This window comes from Somniosus microcephalus, chromosome 28 (genome assembly GCF_052327205.1).
Source record: "Somniosus microcephalus isolate GS21.2 chromosome 28, FLI_Smic_1.0, whole genome shotgun sequence".
NCBI lineage: Eukaryota > Metazoa > Chordata > Chondrichthyes > Squaliformes > Somniosidae > Somniosus > Somniosus microcephalus.
Genome location: NC_141014.1, coordinates 34,452,689 through 34,467,564, shown reverse-complemented (window position 1 = coordinate 34,467,564; position 14,876 = coordinate 34,452,689). Strand labels below are relative to the sequence as shown.

Below are 14,876 nucleotides of genomic sequence, written 5' to 3'. Positions count from 1 at the left end.
TAGTGATGTTGGTTGAGGGATAAATATTGGCCAGGCGTAAATAGAAACTAGAATAAAATAGTCTAGACTTTTATACTGTGCATCATCTACACTTTGTGGTTTATTTTTATCTCTTGCTCTTGCCTGGCCTGACTCTAAAGGCTTTGGTTGATCTCTTCAATTTCTGCCAGGCAGGCCTAGAAAAACCAAACAAATCTAAGTAGCCACCTGCTGAACTCAAAAAGCATTGCCAATAAAAGACATGATTGACCCAATCTCATAACACGTTTGTATTTGAATTTAATGGTTTTACCCTTCCCTTGTGCCCCTGGCTGATTCTACAACCATTATATATGCTAATAAACCAGGCCATGTTTATGAATGAAGATGGCTTTTTAAACCACTTATCTATCGTGGCTTTGAGGAACAAACCAATATCATGATACATGTTGGACAAATTGACTTCAGCAAAGGAGACCGAGAAAATGAATGGATATTTTTAAGTGCTATGTGGCCAATGCGGCATTACCTCGTCCTGCCATGGATGGGACAGCTTGTGGGTAGCGTGATTCCAGCTCACTGCTGGCTTACGACTTGTCTAGGCATCTGTGCTACAACGAGGGTGTGGTCAATGTTACTGAGAGTTACGCTGAGGGCTGTGGGCTATGTTGGTCCACTGAGGGGTGTGAGGTGAGTGATCTAGATGAGGGAACTAGATGTAATATCTCCACGTTTGCAGACGACACAAAGCTGGGTGGGCGCGTGTGCTGTGAGGAGGATGCCGAGAAGCTCCAGTATGATTTGGACAGGTTGGGTGATTGGGCAGAAGCATGGCAGATGCAGTATAATGTGGATAAATGCGAGGTTATCCACTTTGGTGGCAAAAACAGGACGACAGATTATTATCTGAACGGCAATAGATTGAGAGAAGGGGAAGTGCAACGAGACCTGGGTGTCCTTGTGCACCAGTCGCTGAAGGTAAGCATGCAGGTGCAGCAGGCAGTTAAGAAGGCAAATGGTATGTTGGCCTTCGTAGCGAGAGGATTCGAGTACAGGAGCAAGGATGTCTTGCTGCAGTTGTACAGGGCCTTGGTGAGACCACACCTTGAGTATTGTGTGCAGTTTTGGTCGCCTTATCTGAGAAAATATGTTCTTGCCATGGAGGGAGTGCAGCGAAGATTCACCAGACTGATACCTGGGATGGCAGGAATGACGTATGAAGAGAGATTGGGTCGATTAGGCTTATATTCACTGGAGTTTAGAAGAATGAGAGGGGATCTCATTGAAACTTATAAAATTCTAACAGGACTAGACAGACTAGATGCAGGGAGGATGTTCCCGATGGCGGGGGAGTCCAGAACCAGGGTTCACAGTCTAAGGATAAGGGGTAAGCCATTTAGGACAGAGATGAGGAGGAATTTCTTTGCCCAGAGAGTGGTGAACCTGTGGAATTCTCTACCACAGAAGGCAGTTGAGGCCAAGTCATTAAATATATTCAAGAAGGAGTTAGATATATTTCTTAAGGCTAAAGGGATCAAGGGATATGGGGAGAAGGCAGGGACAGGGTACTGAATTTGGATGATCGGCCATGATCTCATTAAATGGCGGAGCAGGCTCGAGGGGCCGAATGGCCTACTCCTGCTCCTATCCTCTATGTTTCTATGTGCTACAATCTCACTACAATGTTACGTTTTTTTTCCTCCAGTTTCCAGTGCATTTACAGAGATGACAAACCAATCAGACATTCATATTCCAGGCCGTCGCCAGAGCCTGGATGAATTGCCCAAACCTGGCTCTTCAAAGCACTGCAATTGGCTGGAAAGAAACCTGCTGCTCTTGCTGACCATCTTTGGTAAGACTGCGTCATCACTACTTGCGATTTAAGTTTCACCTCTTTACAACCTGATACCGGCGAGGGAAGGGAGTGTTAAATGAGATCTATTCTCACCCCAGATAATACAAGGGCTGGAATGTGACACACAGAACACTATAAAAACTTGCATTTATATAGCACCTTTCAGGACGTCTCAAAGCACTTTACAGCCAATGAAGTACTTTTTTTTTTGAAGTGTAGTCACTGTTGTAATGTGGGAAACCCGGCAGCCAATTTGCGCACAGCAAGCTCCCACAAACAGCAATGTGATAATGACCAGATAATCTGTTTTTAGTGATGCTGATTGAGGGATAAATATTGGCCCCAGGACATCAAGGGATAACTCCCCCCCCTACTCTTTTTCGCAATAGTGGCCGCGGGATCTTTTACGTCCACCTGAGGGGACAGACCGAGCCTCGGTTTAACGTCTCATCCGAAAGACGGCACCTCCCTCAGCACTGCGCTGGGATAGAAACATAAAAGATAGGAGCAGGAGTAGGCCATTCGGCCCTTCGAGCCTGCTCCGCCATTCAACGAGATCATGGCTGATCATCCAAACCCTAGCACCCGGTCCCTACACCGACAGCCATCCCACCCAAGCCCTATCCCCGTAACCCCATGTATTTAATCCCCCCTAACACTAAGGGCCAATTTTTTTTTTCATGGCCAATCAACCTAACCTGCACATCTTTGGACTGTGGGAGGAAACCGGAGCACCCGGAGAAAACCCACGCAAACACGGGGAGAATGTGCAAACTCCACACAGACAGTCACCCGAGGCCGGATTTGAACCCGGGTCCCTGGCGCTGTGAGGCAACAGTGCTAGCCACTATGCCACCGATGCACCAGCCTAGATTTTTGTGCTCAAGTCTCTGGAGTGGGGACTATGAACCCACAATGTTTCGACTCAGAGGCAAGAGTGCGCTGCTCACTGAGCCACGGCAGCCAAGTTGTGCGCAGCAAGATGCCACGGAGAGATAAATGACCCGATGTTTTGGGTGGTGTTGGTTCGAGGGATGAATGTTTGCCAGGACACTGGTGAGAACTCCCCGGCATTTCTCGAAACAGTGCCATGGGATCTTTAATAAGACATCATTTGAACCATGTCAGACAGGTAGCAGTGACCTCTCATAAACTTATGAGAGTGGCTTTTATTAAGAACAGCAGACCCCACTGAGACGTGTTTGCTCCTTGTCACATGCTACAGTGTGTCTTGTACTGTATATCACATAGAAACATAGAAACATAGAAGATAGGAGCAGGAGTAGGCCATTCAGCCCTTCAAGCCTGCTCCGCCATTTAATGAGATCATGGCTGATCATCCAAATTCAGTACCCTGTGATGTAAGAAAACTACTAGGCACTTGGTCTAAGCGTTAAACAAAGCTTTAATCAACTGTTTTACAACATGGAGGTCTAGTTGTGTCCTTCACTAGTTCCTGTTAAGAATGTCCTGCGCAAGCTGGGCCCGTGCCCGAGTATTTATACTTTCCCTGGACAGCGCCACCCGTAGGCCGCTCAGTATTATTTCATAAGTCTTTCTTTCATGAATGACTGATTCATGTCACCCTGTCCCTGCTTTCTCCCCATAGCCCTTGATTCCTTTAGCCTTAAGGATTATATCTAACTCCTTCTTGAATATATTTAATGAATTGGCCTCCACTGCCTTCTGTGGTAGAGAATTCCACAGGTTCACCACTCCCTGGGTGAAGAAATTCCTCCTCATCTCTTTCCTAAATGGTTTACCCCTTACCCTTAGACTGTGACCCCTGGTTCTGGACTCCCCGCCATCGGGAACATCGATCCTGCATCTAGTATGTCCAGTCCTGTTAGACTTACTTTTATACAGCCTTTCCTGACCTCAGGATGCCCCAAAGTGCTTCAGGGCCATTGAAGTACTTCCTGTTGTAATATAGGAAACGCAGCAGCCAATTTGTGCACAGCAAGCTCCCACAAATGTGTTAAGTGACCAGATAATCTGTTGGTTGAGGGATAAATATTGGCCAGGACACCGGGGATAACTCCATGGTGTCATGGGATCTTTTACGTCCACCTGAGAGAGCAGACGGGGCCTCGGTTTAACGTCTCATTCGAAAGATGGTCAACTCCGACAGTGCGGCGCTCCTTCAGTACCACACTGGAGTGTCAGCCTAGATTATGTGCTCAAGGCTCTGGAGTGGGGCTTGAACCAATGATCTTCTGACTCGGGCAGGTGTGCTACCCACTGAGCCGCACCTGACACCTCAAGGCATTAGCGGGCTAAGATGTGCAGTTGTTGCACCGTAAGGCAGAAGACTTCTTTCTGTGAACTTGTGCGGGACTCAACCTCTCTCCTGGGCTCAGTGAGCAGGAGAGAGCCATATTGAAGGATGCTAGGCCTCTCCGAGAATGTAGCAGTATACCGAACTCTTGTTCTCATTCTTGTTCCTGTTTGGTGGGTTAATTTGGAAGGAGGATGCAGAGGACACCAGTCACTGAAAAGAGATCTCTATGAGGGATGGACTGAGAGACACCAGTCAGTGTACAGATATCACCCTGAGAGAGGGGGACTGAGAGACACCAGTCAGTGTACAGATATCTCCCTGAGGACGAGGGACTGAGAGACACCAGTCAGTGTACAGATATCTCCCTGAGAGAGAGGGTCTGAGATGCACCAGTCAGTGTACAGATATCACCCTGAGAGAGAGGGGACTGAGAGACACCAGGCAGTGTACAGATATCTCCCTGAGAGAGAGGGACTGAGAGACACCAGCCAGTGTACAGATATCTCCCTGAGGGAGAGGAACTGAGAGACCCCAGTCAGTGTACAGCTATCTCCCTGAGGGAGAGGGACTGAGAGACCCCAGTGAGTGTACAAATATCTCCCTGAGAGAAAGGGACTGAGAGACCCCAGTCAGTGTACAGATATCTCCCCGAGGGAGAGGGACTGAGAGACACCAGTCAGTGTACAGATATCTCCCTGAGGGAGAGGAACTGAGAGACACCAGCCAGTGTACAGATATCACCCTGAGAGAGAGACAGAGAGACACCATTCAGTGTACAGATATCTCCCTGAGGGAGAGGGACTGAGTGACACCAGTCAGTGTACAGATATCACCCTGAGGGAGAGGGACTGAGAGACACCAGTCAGTGTACAGATATCTCCCTGAGAGAGAGAGACTGAGAGACACCAGCCAGTGTACAGATATCTCCCTGAGGGAGAGGAACTGAGAGACCCCAGTCAGTGTACAGATATCTCCCTGAGAGAGAGGGGACTGAGAGACACCAGGCAGTGTACAGATATCTCCCTGAGAGAGAGGGACTGAGAGACACCAGGCAGTGTACAGATATCTCCCTGAGAGAGAGGGACTGAGAGACACCAGCCAGTGTACAGATATCTCCCTGAGGGGGAGGAACTGAGAGACACCAGTCAGTGTACAGATATCTCCCTGAGAGAGAGGGACTGAGAGACACCAGTCAGTGTACAGATATCTCCCCGAGGGAGGGGGACTGAGAGACACCAGCCAGTGTACAGATATCACCCTGAGAGAGAGACTGAGAGACACCATTCAGTGTACAGATATCTCCCTGAGAGTGAGGGACTGAGTGACACCAGTCAGTGTACAGATATCTCCCTGAGAGAGAGGGGACTGAGAGACACCAGGCAGTGTACAGATATCTCCCTGAGAGAGAGGGACTGAGAGACACCAGGCAGTGTACAGATATCTCCCTGAGAGAGAGGGACTGAGAGACACCAGCCAGTGTACAGATATCTCCCTGAGGGAGAGGAACTGAGAGACACCAGTCAGTGTACAGATATCTCCCTGAGAGAGAGGGGCTGAGAGACACCAGTCAGTGTACAGATATCTCCCTGAGAGAGAGGGGACTGAGAGACACCAGTCAGTGTACAGATATCTCCCTGAGAGAGAGACTGAGAGACACCAGTCAGTGTACAGATATCTTCCCGAGAGAGAGGGGACTGAGAGAAACCAGTCAGTGTACAGATATCTCCCGGAGAGAGAGGGACTGAGAGACACCAGTCAGTGTACAGATATCTCCCTGAGAGAGAGGGACTGAGAGACACCAGTCAGTGTACAGATATCTCCCTGAGAGAGAGGGACTGAGAGACACCAGTCAGTGTACAGATATCTCCCTGAGAGAGAGGGGACTGAGAGACACCAGTCAGTGTACAGATATCTCCCTGAGGGAGAGGAACTGAGAGACCCCAGTCAGTGTACAGATATCTCCCTGAGAGAGAGACTGAGAGACACCAGTCAGTGTACAGATATCTCCCTGAGAGAGAGGGACAGAGGGACACCAGTCAGTGTACAGATATCTCCCTGAGAGAGAGACTGAGAGACACCAGTCAGTGTACAGATATCTCCCTGAGAGAGAGGGACTGAGAGACACCAGTCAGTGTACAGATATCTCCCTGAGAGAGAGGGGACTGAGAGACACCAGTCAGTGTACAGATATCTCCCTGAGGAAGAGGAACTGAGACACCAGTCAGTGTACAGATATCTCCCTGAGAGAGAGACTGAGAGACACCAGTCAGTGTACAGATATCTCCCTGAGAGAGAGGGACTGAGAGACACCAGTCAGTGTACAGATATTTCCCTGCGAGAGAGGGACTGAGAGACACCAGTCAGTGTACAGATATCTCCCTGAGAGAGAGGGACTGAGAGACACCAGTCAATGTACAGATAACCAGAGTGAGGAGGGGACTGAGAGACACCAGTCAATGTACAGATATCTCCCTGAGAGAAAGGGACTGAGGGACACCAGTCAGTGTACAGATAACCAGAGTGGGGAGGGGACTGAGGGACACCAGTCAGTGTACAGATATTTCCCTGAGGGAGAGGGACTGAGAGACACCAGTCAGTGTACAGATAACCAGAGTGGGGAGGGGACTGAGAGACACCAGTCAGTGTACAGATAACCAGAGTGGGGAGGGGACTGAGAAGTGCCAGTCATTGTCAGACATCTCTCTCTTTTTAATGCTGAAGATTATGTGGCAATTTTCAAGACTAGAGCTGCTCTTCAAAAGAAGATTACAGATCGAATTGAACCCAAGACCAGCATCACGTGCTTTGACTTGAATCGGCGAGCATGCCTTTAATTCATGTTTCTCTTGACCCCTTTGACGGTCCTGTAATTGCTTCTCGATCAGAAGGGATTTGAATTTCATTAGGGCTTCAATGTTCCTGCGTCAATACGAGGTAAATAAGAAATTAAAGTGGTAACAAATCCCTTGGACGGCTGTTGTTGGTTTATTTTTAAATCAGTCTCTGTCGGCATTTGAGGAAAGGAAAAGATGGTTGTCTCAAAGCCATTGAGTGTCACAAACCTGCCGTCCCAAGCATACTAAGTGTGCTCGCAATTCATTGAGTGAAACCACTTTGCTATTCATTAACCAGGTTTAAAACTAAATACCAGATTTAGATCTGCGAAAAATCTATTCTAAGCCTAGGTTGTCAGGGTACATTTTGTTGGTTGTAAGGTGGATGGTATCAGTGGGTCGCACCCACGCTCTCTGAGTCAGAAGGTTGTGGGTTCAAGTCCCAATCCAGAGACTTGAGCACATAATCCAGGCTGGCACTCCCAGCGCGGTACTGAGGGAGCGCCGCACTGTCGGAGGTGCCACCTTTCAGATGAGACGTTAAACCGAGGCCCCCGTCTGCCCTCTCAGGTGGACGTAAAATATCCCAAGGCCACTGACGTAATAAAACTCACTACACACTTGGTTTGAGTATAAAGCAAGGCTTTAATCAACTTGTTTCAGAACATGGAGGTCTAGTTGTATTTCACTAGCTCCTTGTCTTACAAAATGTCCCTGGGCAAGCTGGACCCACGCCCGAGTATTTATACTCCTTGGACGGCGCCACCAGCTGGCCATCCAGCATTATTTCATGAGTAGTTTCTTTATGAATGATGAGATTTATAACAGCCACTATTTCAAAAAAGAGCAGGATTTATCCCTCAGCCGACATCACTAAAAACAGATGATCTGGTCATTTATCACGCTGCTGTTTGTGGGATCTTGCTGTGCGCAAATTGGCTGCCGCGTTTCCCACATTACAACAGCGACCACACCTCGAAAAAAAAAAGCCGTTAATTGGTTGTAAAGTGCTTTGGGATGTCCTGAGCTTGTGATAGGCGCGATAGAAATGCAAGTCTTTCTCCAGTCTGTCCGTCGAGCCCATGTGTGTGTGTGTGTGTGTGTGTGTGTGTGTGTGTGTGTGTGTGTTTGTGTGTGTTTGTGTCAGTCTAGGGTTTGACACTTGCGAGTCTGACCGTGGTTTTAATCTGTGTGCTGCAGGTGTGATCCTGGGCGCAGTGTTCGGGTGTCTCCTGCGCATGGGGCCCGAGCTCGGCCCCAACTTTCTCCTGCTGGTCTCCTTCCCCGGCGACCTCCTCATGCGGATGCTGAAGATGCTGATTCTCCCGCTCATCGTCTCCAGCCTGATCTCAGGTGAGCAAACCCCCCCGGGTCCTGTTGCGTCTCCAGCGGTCTCCTCGCCTCCTCTTGCTCCTGTGGCTGCTGGTTCACAGAGCGGGGCAGCTCAATGGGCTCAGCGGACCGCTCCCCACCACACCCCCAGCGCCATACTCGTTCTTCAGCTGAGAGTCAGCAGGCTATTCAACCATGGGGGGCGGTACAGTAAGCCCCTGATCCTGTCCTCACCTTGAAGAGAGGTTAAGGCCAACTGTAACCTTCCTACCAACAACCTTGCTGAGATCAGTGAGCTCTAGGATGCACTGCCTGAGAGGGCGGTGGAAGCAGATTCAATAATACAGGAAACTTTCGATTTACCGGCAGCTAAATAAATGGAAATCTCGGTTAACCGGCAAAATTCAGGAGTAGGTTCAGGTAAGTTTTACTTCATATTGTACTTGCCTTCCTCATCTGTTGCTGTGCAAGGGTATGGCTGCAGCTGTTGCTAAGCTACAGAGACGCTTGGAACTTGTGGCCATTGTTCTGCACTTGTTGCTAAGCAACAGGGTTTGTTGCTTTATACGGAGCTGTCAGCTCTCCGTATCTTTTACTATAGCTTTCGGTTATCTGGAATTTTTGATGAACCGGCACCACATCGGTCCCGTCGGTGCCGGATAAAAAAAAGTTTCCTGTAATTTTCAGACGAGGAGCTGGATAAATACTTTTGAAGTGGAAAAATTTACAGGGCTATGAGGAAAGAGCGGGGGAGTGGAATTGGATAGCTCTTTCAAACCCGTGACATCCCCCCTCCCAAACCAGCGACCTCTACCGCCTAGAAGGACAAGGGGCAGCAGGCGCATGGGAACACCACCACCTCCAAGTTCCCCTCCAAGTCACACACCATCCTGACTTGGAAATATATCGGCCGACCCTTCATCGTCGTTGGGTCAAAATCCTGGAACTCCATCCCTAACAGCGCTGTGGGAGCACCTTCACCACACGGACTGCAGCGGTTCAAGAAGGCGGCTCATCACCACCTTCTCAAGGGGCAATTAGGGATGGGCAATAAATGCTGGGCCTTGCCAGCGACGCCCACGTCCCGTGAACAAATTTTTAAAAAATAGCCGGCACAGGCACAATGGGCTGAATGGCCTCCTTCTGTGCTGTATGATTCTATGAATACCGTTTGGGGGGGGTGGGAATCTCACCGGGACTGTCCTGCTCTGAATTGCCCTTGTGGGGGAATCTAGAACAAGGGGGGCATAATTTCAGAATAAGGGGTCGGCCATTTAGGACGGGGATGAGGAGAAATTTCTTCACTCAGAGGGTGGTGAACCTGTGGAATTCTCTGCCCCAGAGGGCTGTGGAGGCGGAGTCGTTGAGTATATTTAAGGTGGAGATGGACAGATTTTTGAAAAACGGGAGTCAAGGGTTCTGGCGAGTGGGCGGGAAAGTAGAGTTGAGGCCAAGATCAGGTCAGCCATGATCTTGTTGAATGGCGGAGCAGGCTCGAGGGGCCGAATGGCCGACTCCTGCTCCTATTTCTTATGTTATTTTGACTCCAGACCACCTGTGCAGTGCGTTGACCAATGATAGGGCTGGATGCCAACCCTCCAGGAATGTCCTACAGTCTCTTGGAAATAAGACTGAATCTCCCGGACATTGCTGCAGGTAGCTTGGGGAGAAACGTTGCAAGGGGCGTTGAAAAACAATTGCGTGGTTTTCTCTTTGAACACTTTCATTTTATCAATTCTAAAAAATATTGGGGCGGGGGGTGGGGTGGGGGGGGGGGGGAAAGAGGCTGTTTGACCGGGGTGGGGCTATTGGAGGGGAGAGGTCATGTGATGAATCCTCCAGGACTATGTCCAATCCTACCAATAAACTGCCTCAGATGTGAGCACACCAGTACTGAGCCCTGACAATTGCTTAATTTGGACGGGGGGAGGAGGGGGTGTTTTCTGAGTTGACATCCAGCGGGATACTCACGTCCAGTTGGTGTGGGTGGTCAACCCCCCAACCCCCCGGCCCCTTCTCCCATCGTGCTGATTGGGGGAGCCCATTAACCCCTCCCGCCATTTCGGACTAACCCCCATTATCGGCCGGTAGAAAGGCGGTTATGGCCACGGAAGGAGTGTTCGCACCCCGGCCCCTGTCAGACTGTCAATCAGCCTGCAAATCCTCCCACTCGTTCACACTAAGGGAAGAGCGAAGATGTGAGAAACAAACCCAATCCCCATTTCCTACTTCGGAAAAGTCCAGCTCTTTCAGGTTCATTCACATCTACCTTGTAGCTGGTCAGGTAGATAAGGTGGTTAAGAAGGCCTTTATTAGCTGAGGCATGGAATATAAGAGCAGGGAGGTTGTGCTTGAACTGTATAAAACACGAAAATAACAACAGAATGTGCTGGAAACACTCAGCAGGTCAGGTAGCATCGATACTGCCTGACCTGCTGAGTGTTTCCAGCACTTTCGGTTGTTATTTTAGATTTCCAGCATCCGCAGTGTTTTGCTATTGTATAAAACACTAGTTAGGCGGCAGCCAGAACACTGCGTGCAGTTCTGGTCACCACATCACAGGAAGGATGTGATTGCACTGGAGAGGGTACAGAGGAGATTTACGAGGATGTTGCCTGGGCTGGGGAATTTTAGCTATGAGGAAAGATTGGATAGGCTGGGGTTGTTTTCTTTGGAACAGAGGAGGCTGAGGGGAGACTTGATTGAGGGGCCTAGATAGAGTGGATAGGAAGGACCTATTTCCCTTAGCAGAAGGGTCAATAGCCAGGGGGCATAGATTGAAAGTAATTGGTCGGAGGTTTAGAGGGGATTTGAGGAGAAATTTTTTCACCCAGAGGGCAGTGGGGGTCTGGAACTCACTGCCTGAAAGGGTGGTAGAGGCAGGAACCCTCATCAAAAGTACTTGGATATACACTTGAAGTGCCGTAACCTACAGGGCTACGGACCAAGACCTGGAAAGTGGGATTAGGCTGGAGAGCTCTTTGTCGGCCGGCACGGACAAGATGGGCCGAATGGCCTCCTTCTGTGCCGTAAATTTCTATGATCCTATATTCAGGTTCATTCACATCTACCTTGTGCCTCTACAATACACTGAGAGAGTATAACTCTCAGGAAAGAGTGAACAGGCCGGGGTTCTTTAGGAAAGGCGAGGCTGAGGGGGGTGGCCTAATTAAGGTCTTTAAGATTATGAAAGGGTTCGATAGGGTAGATGTGGAGAAGATGTTTCCACTTGTGGGGGAGACCAGAACTAGGGGCCATCAATATAAGATAGTCACCAATAAATCAAATAGGGAATTCAGGATAAACTACTTTACCCAGAGAGTGGTGAGAATGTGGAACTCGCTACCACAGGGAGTGGTTGAGCTGATTAGCATAGATACATTTAAGAGGAAGCTAGATAAACACGATGGAGGAAGGAATAGAAGGATATGGTGATAGGGTGAGATGAAATAGGGTGGGGGGAGGTTCGTGTGGAGCATAAACACCGACATAGACTAATTGGGCCGAATGGCCTGTTTCTGTGCTGTAAATCCTGTGTATCCCTCCATTCCCTGATGAAGGAGGCATTTATCAACCAAAACTGCATTTACTGAGCTGAGTGGCAGTCTGTTACTATTCATGGACAATCTAGTCCAACCACATCAAGAGAACATCCTGCCCTCCTCCCCCCACCACAGCCGCCCCAAGGAAATTCCCGGGGTTAGAGTTCTACCGAACAACAATGAAGGCCCAAATCAGGATGGCATGTGACTGGGAGGTGACGGCGTTAAGCAATGGAAATAAAACAACAAATTGGTGGCCTCGCAAGGTCAAAGAAATCCGAGCTTGAGTCTGAATTACTGCAACAAAAAAATTGTTTCATAAGAACATAAGAATTAGGAGCAGGAGTCAGTCATACGGCCCCCTCGAGCCTGCTCTGCCATTCAATAAGATCATGGCTGATCATCGGCCTCAACTCCACTTTCCCGCCCGATCTCCATATCCCTTGATTCCCTTAATATCCAAAAATCTATCGCTCTCAGTCTTGAATGTACTTGAATATGTAATAGATCTCAGTCTTGAGTGTGTATTGGGTACTAACAGAAACCGCTGCGAATTACACGGCAAGTCAGCCAGCAGTGGAAAGGTTGATGTCGTGAGTGACATGATTTCATCAGGATTCACAAATCTCTCGCGCTGCAACGTGACCCTGATCATTGCTCTCTTGGCTCTCCAGGTCTTGCTGGCCTCGACGCCAAATCAAGCGGCCGGATGGGCTCCCGGGCCATGGCTTATTACATGTCCACGACGGTCATTGCAGCGGCTCTCGGTGTAATTCTGGTGATCACCATCCACCCTGGGAACCCAAAGCTCAAGAAGCAGATAAGCATGGCGTCTAAGAATCCGGAGGTGTCGAGTCTGGATGCCTTCCTGGATCTCATTCGGAATCTATTCCCGGAAAACCTCGTGCAAGCGTGTTTCCAACAGGTGACCCTCTTTTGCACTTCAAGTTATTAGCCACTTGGTTAGCCAATAGCATTGAGCCAACTCCCACTTCAGGTGCACTGTCCCATTTAAAAAAAAAAGCTTGCATTTCAATAACACCTATTCATGACCTCCCAAAGTGCTTTACAGCCATTGAAGTATAGTCACTGTTGTAATGTAGAAAGCACAGCAGCCAGTTTGCACACAGCAAGCTCCCACAAACAGCAATGTGCTAATGACCAGATAATCTGTTTGTTAGTGATAAATATTGGGCAGGATAGCAGGGAGCACTCCCCTGCGCTTTTTCAAACAATGCCATGGGATCTTGTACAGCTACCTGAGAGGGTAGGCTGGGCCTCGGTTTAACTGAAAGACGGCATCTCTGACAGTGCAGCACTCCCTCAGCATTACGCTGGGAATGTCAGCATAGATTTTGTACTCAAGCCTCAGACGCGGAACTTGAACCCACGACCTCTGACTCTCAAGGCAAGAGTGCTACCCACTGACCCACGGCCGACATCTGTTAAGCATTCGCAGGTGAGGTTATAGGAAAGCTTCCTCTGATCCACCCCGCCAACCACTTCCAGGTCAGGTACAACACAGGATAAATGTAAATCCACCTCTACACTGTACCAGGTATAGCGTGGGTCAGAATAAAGGTCCCTCTACACTGTCCCATCAAGCATTCCCAGGTCAGGTACAGCACAATTTCAATGCAGAATTAACCTCGCTCTACACTGTTGCATTAGACATGCCCACCTCAGTTACAACATAGATTAGATACAGGATAATGACTCCTATATTATTGTTTCAATAATGCACCTTAACCTTCAATTCAAATGAATTTTTCCCTACTTTATCACTTCCTACTTAATGTCTTGTGACCTCTCTGAGAAAGTTTGCCAGTTTAGCCGTGACTCAGCGGGCAGCACCCTCGCCTCTGAGTCAGAAGGTCATGGGTTCCAGGTCCCACTCCAGAGACTCGAGCACAAAAATCTAGGATGACACTCCAATGCAGTGCTGAGGGAGTGCTGCACTGTCGGAGGTGCCGTCTTACAGATGAGACAATAAACCGAGGCCCCGTCTGCTCTTGCAGGTGGATGCAAAAGATCCCATGGCCACTATTTTGAAGAAGAGCAGGGGGAGTTCTCCCCGGTGTCCTGGGGCCAGTATTTATCCCTCAACTATGAAGGTATGAGAGCGGAATTCAGTAGTGTGGATTGGGAAAATAGATTAAAGGGTAAGACGATACATGATCAGTGGTGTACATTTAAGGAGTTATTTTACAACTTCCAAAAAATATATATTCCACTGAGAAGAAAAGGGTGTAAAAGAAAAGACAACCATCCGTGGCTAAGTAAAGAAATTAAGGATAGTATTCGACTAAAAACAAGGGCATATAAGGTAGCCAAATCTAGTGGGAGGATAGAGGATTGGGAAAACTTTAAAAGACAGCAAAAAATAACAAAAAGATTGATTAAGAAAGGGAAGATAGATTATGAAAGTAAATTAGCAAAAAATATAAAAACAGATAGTAAGAGTTTTTATAGTTATATAAAAAGAAAAAGGGTGGCTAAAGTAAATGTTGGTCCCTTAGAGGATGAGACCGGGAAATTAATGGTGGGAAATATGGAGATGGCAAAAACACTGAATGAATATTTTATATCAGTCTTTACAGTAGAAGACACTAAGAATATCCCAACACTGGACAAACAGGGGGCTAAAGGGGGGGAGGAGCTAAACACGATCAAAATCACTAAGGAAGTGGTACTCGGTAAAATAATGGGACTCAAGGCGGATAAATCACCTGGACCTGATGGCTTACATCCTAGGGTCTTGAGGGAAGTGGCGGTAGGGATTGTGGATGCATTGGTAATAATTTTCCAAAACTCCCTGGACTCGGCAAAGGTCCCGGCAGACTGGAAAACTGCTAATGTAACACTCTTATTTAAAAAGGGCAGTAGACAGAAGGCTGGAAACTATAGACCGGTTAGCCTAACATCTGTGGTAGGTAAAATTTTGGAGTCCATTATTAAGGAGACAGTAACAGGACATTTGGATAATCATAATTTAATAGGACAAAGTCAGCATGGTTTTATGAAGGGGAAGTCATGTTTGACAAATTTGCTGG

General features: G+C 48.2%; 1 protein-coding gene across 1 annotated transcript in view; it reads left to right on the top strand.

The window, feature by feature from the left end:
* Nucleotides 1–1,690: 1,690 nt before the first annotated feature.
* LOC147099530 (excitatory amino acid transporter 2-like) overlaps nucleotides 1,691–14,876 on the top strand; it is a 35,733-nt gene continuing 22,547 nt past the window's right edge. The window contains exons 1-3 of the mRNA XM_085969761.1: nucleotides 1,691–1,831; nucleotides 8,150–8,302; nucleotides 12,498–12,748. Coding sequence (XP_085825887.1) covers nucleotides 1,705–1,831; nucleotides 8,150–8,302; nucleotides 12,498–12,748 — 531 coding nt within the window. The 5' untranslated portion in view covers nucleotides 1,691–1,704. The remainder of the gene's footprint in view (nucleotides 1,832–8,149; nucleotides 8,303–12,497; nucleotides 12,749–14,876) is intronic.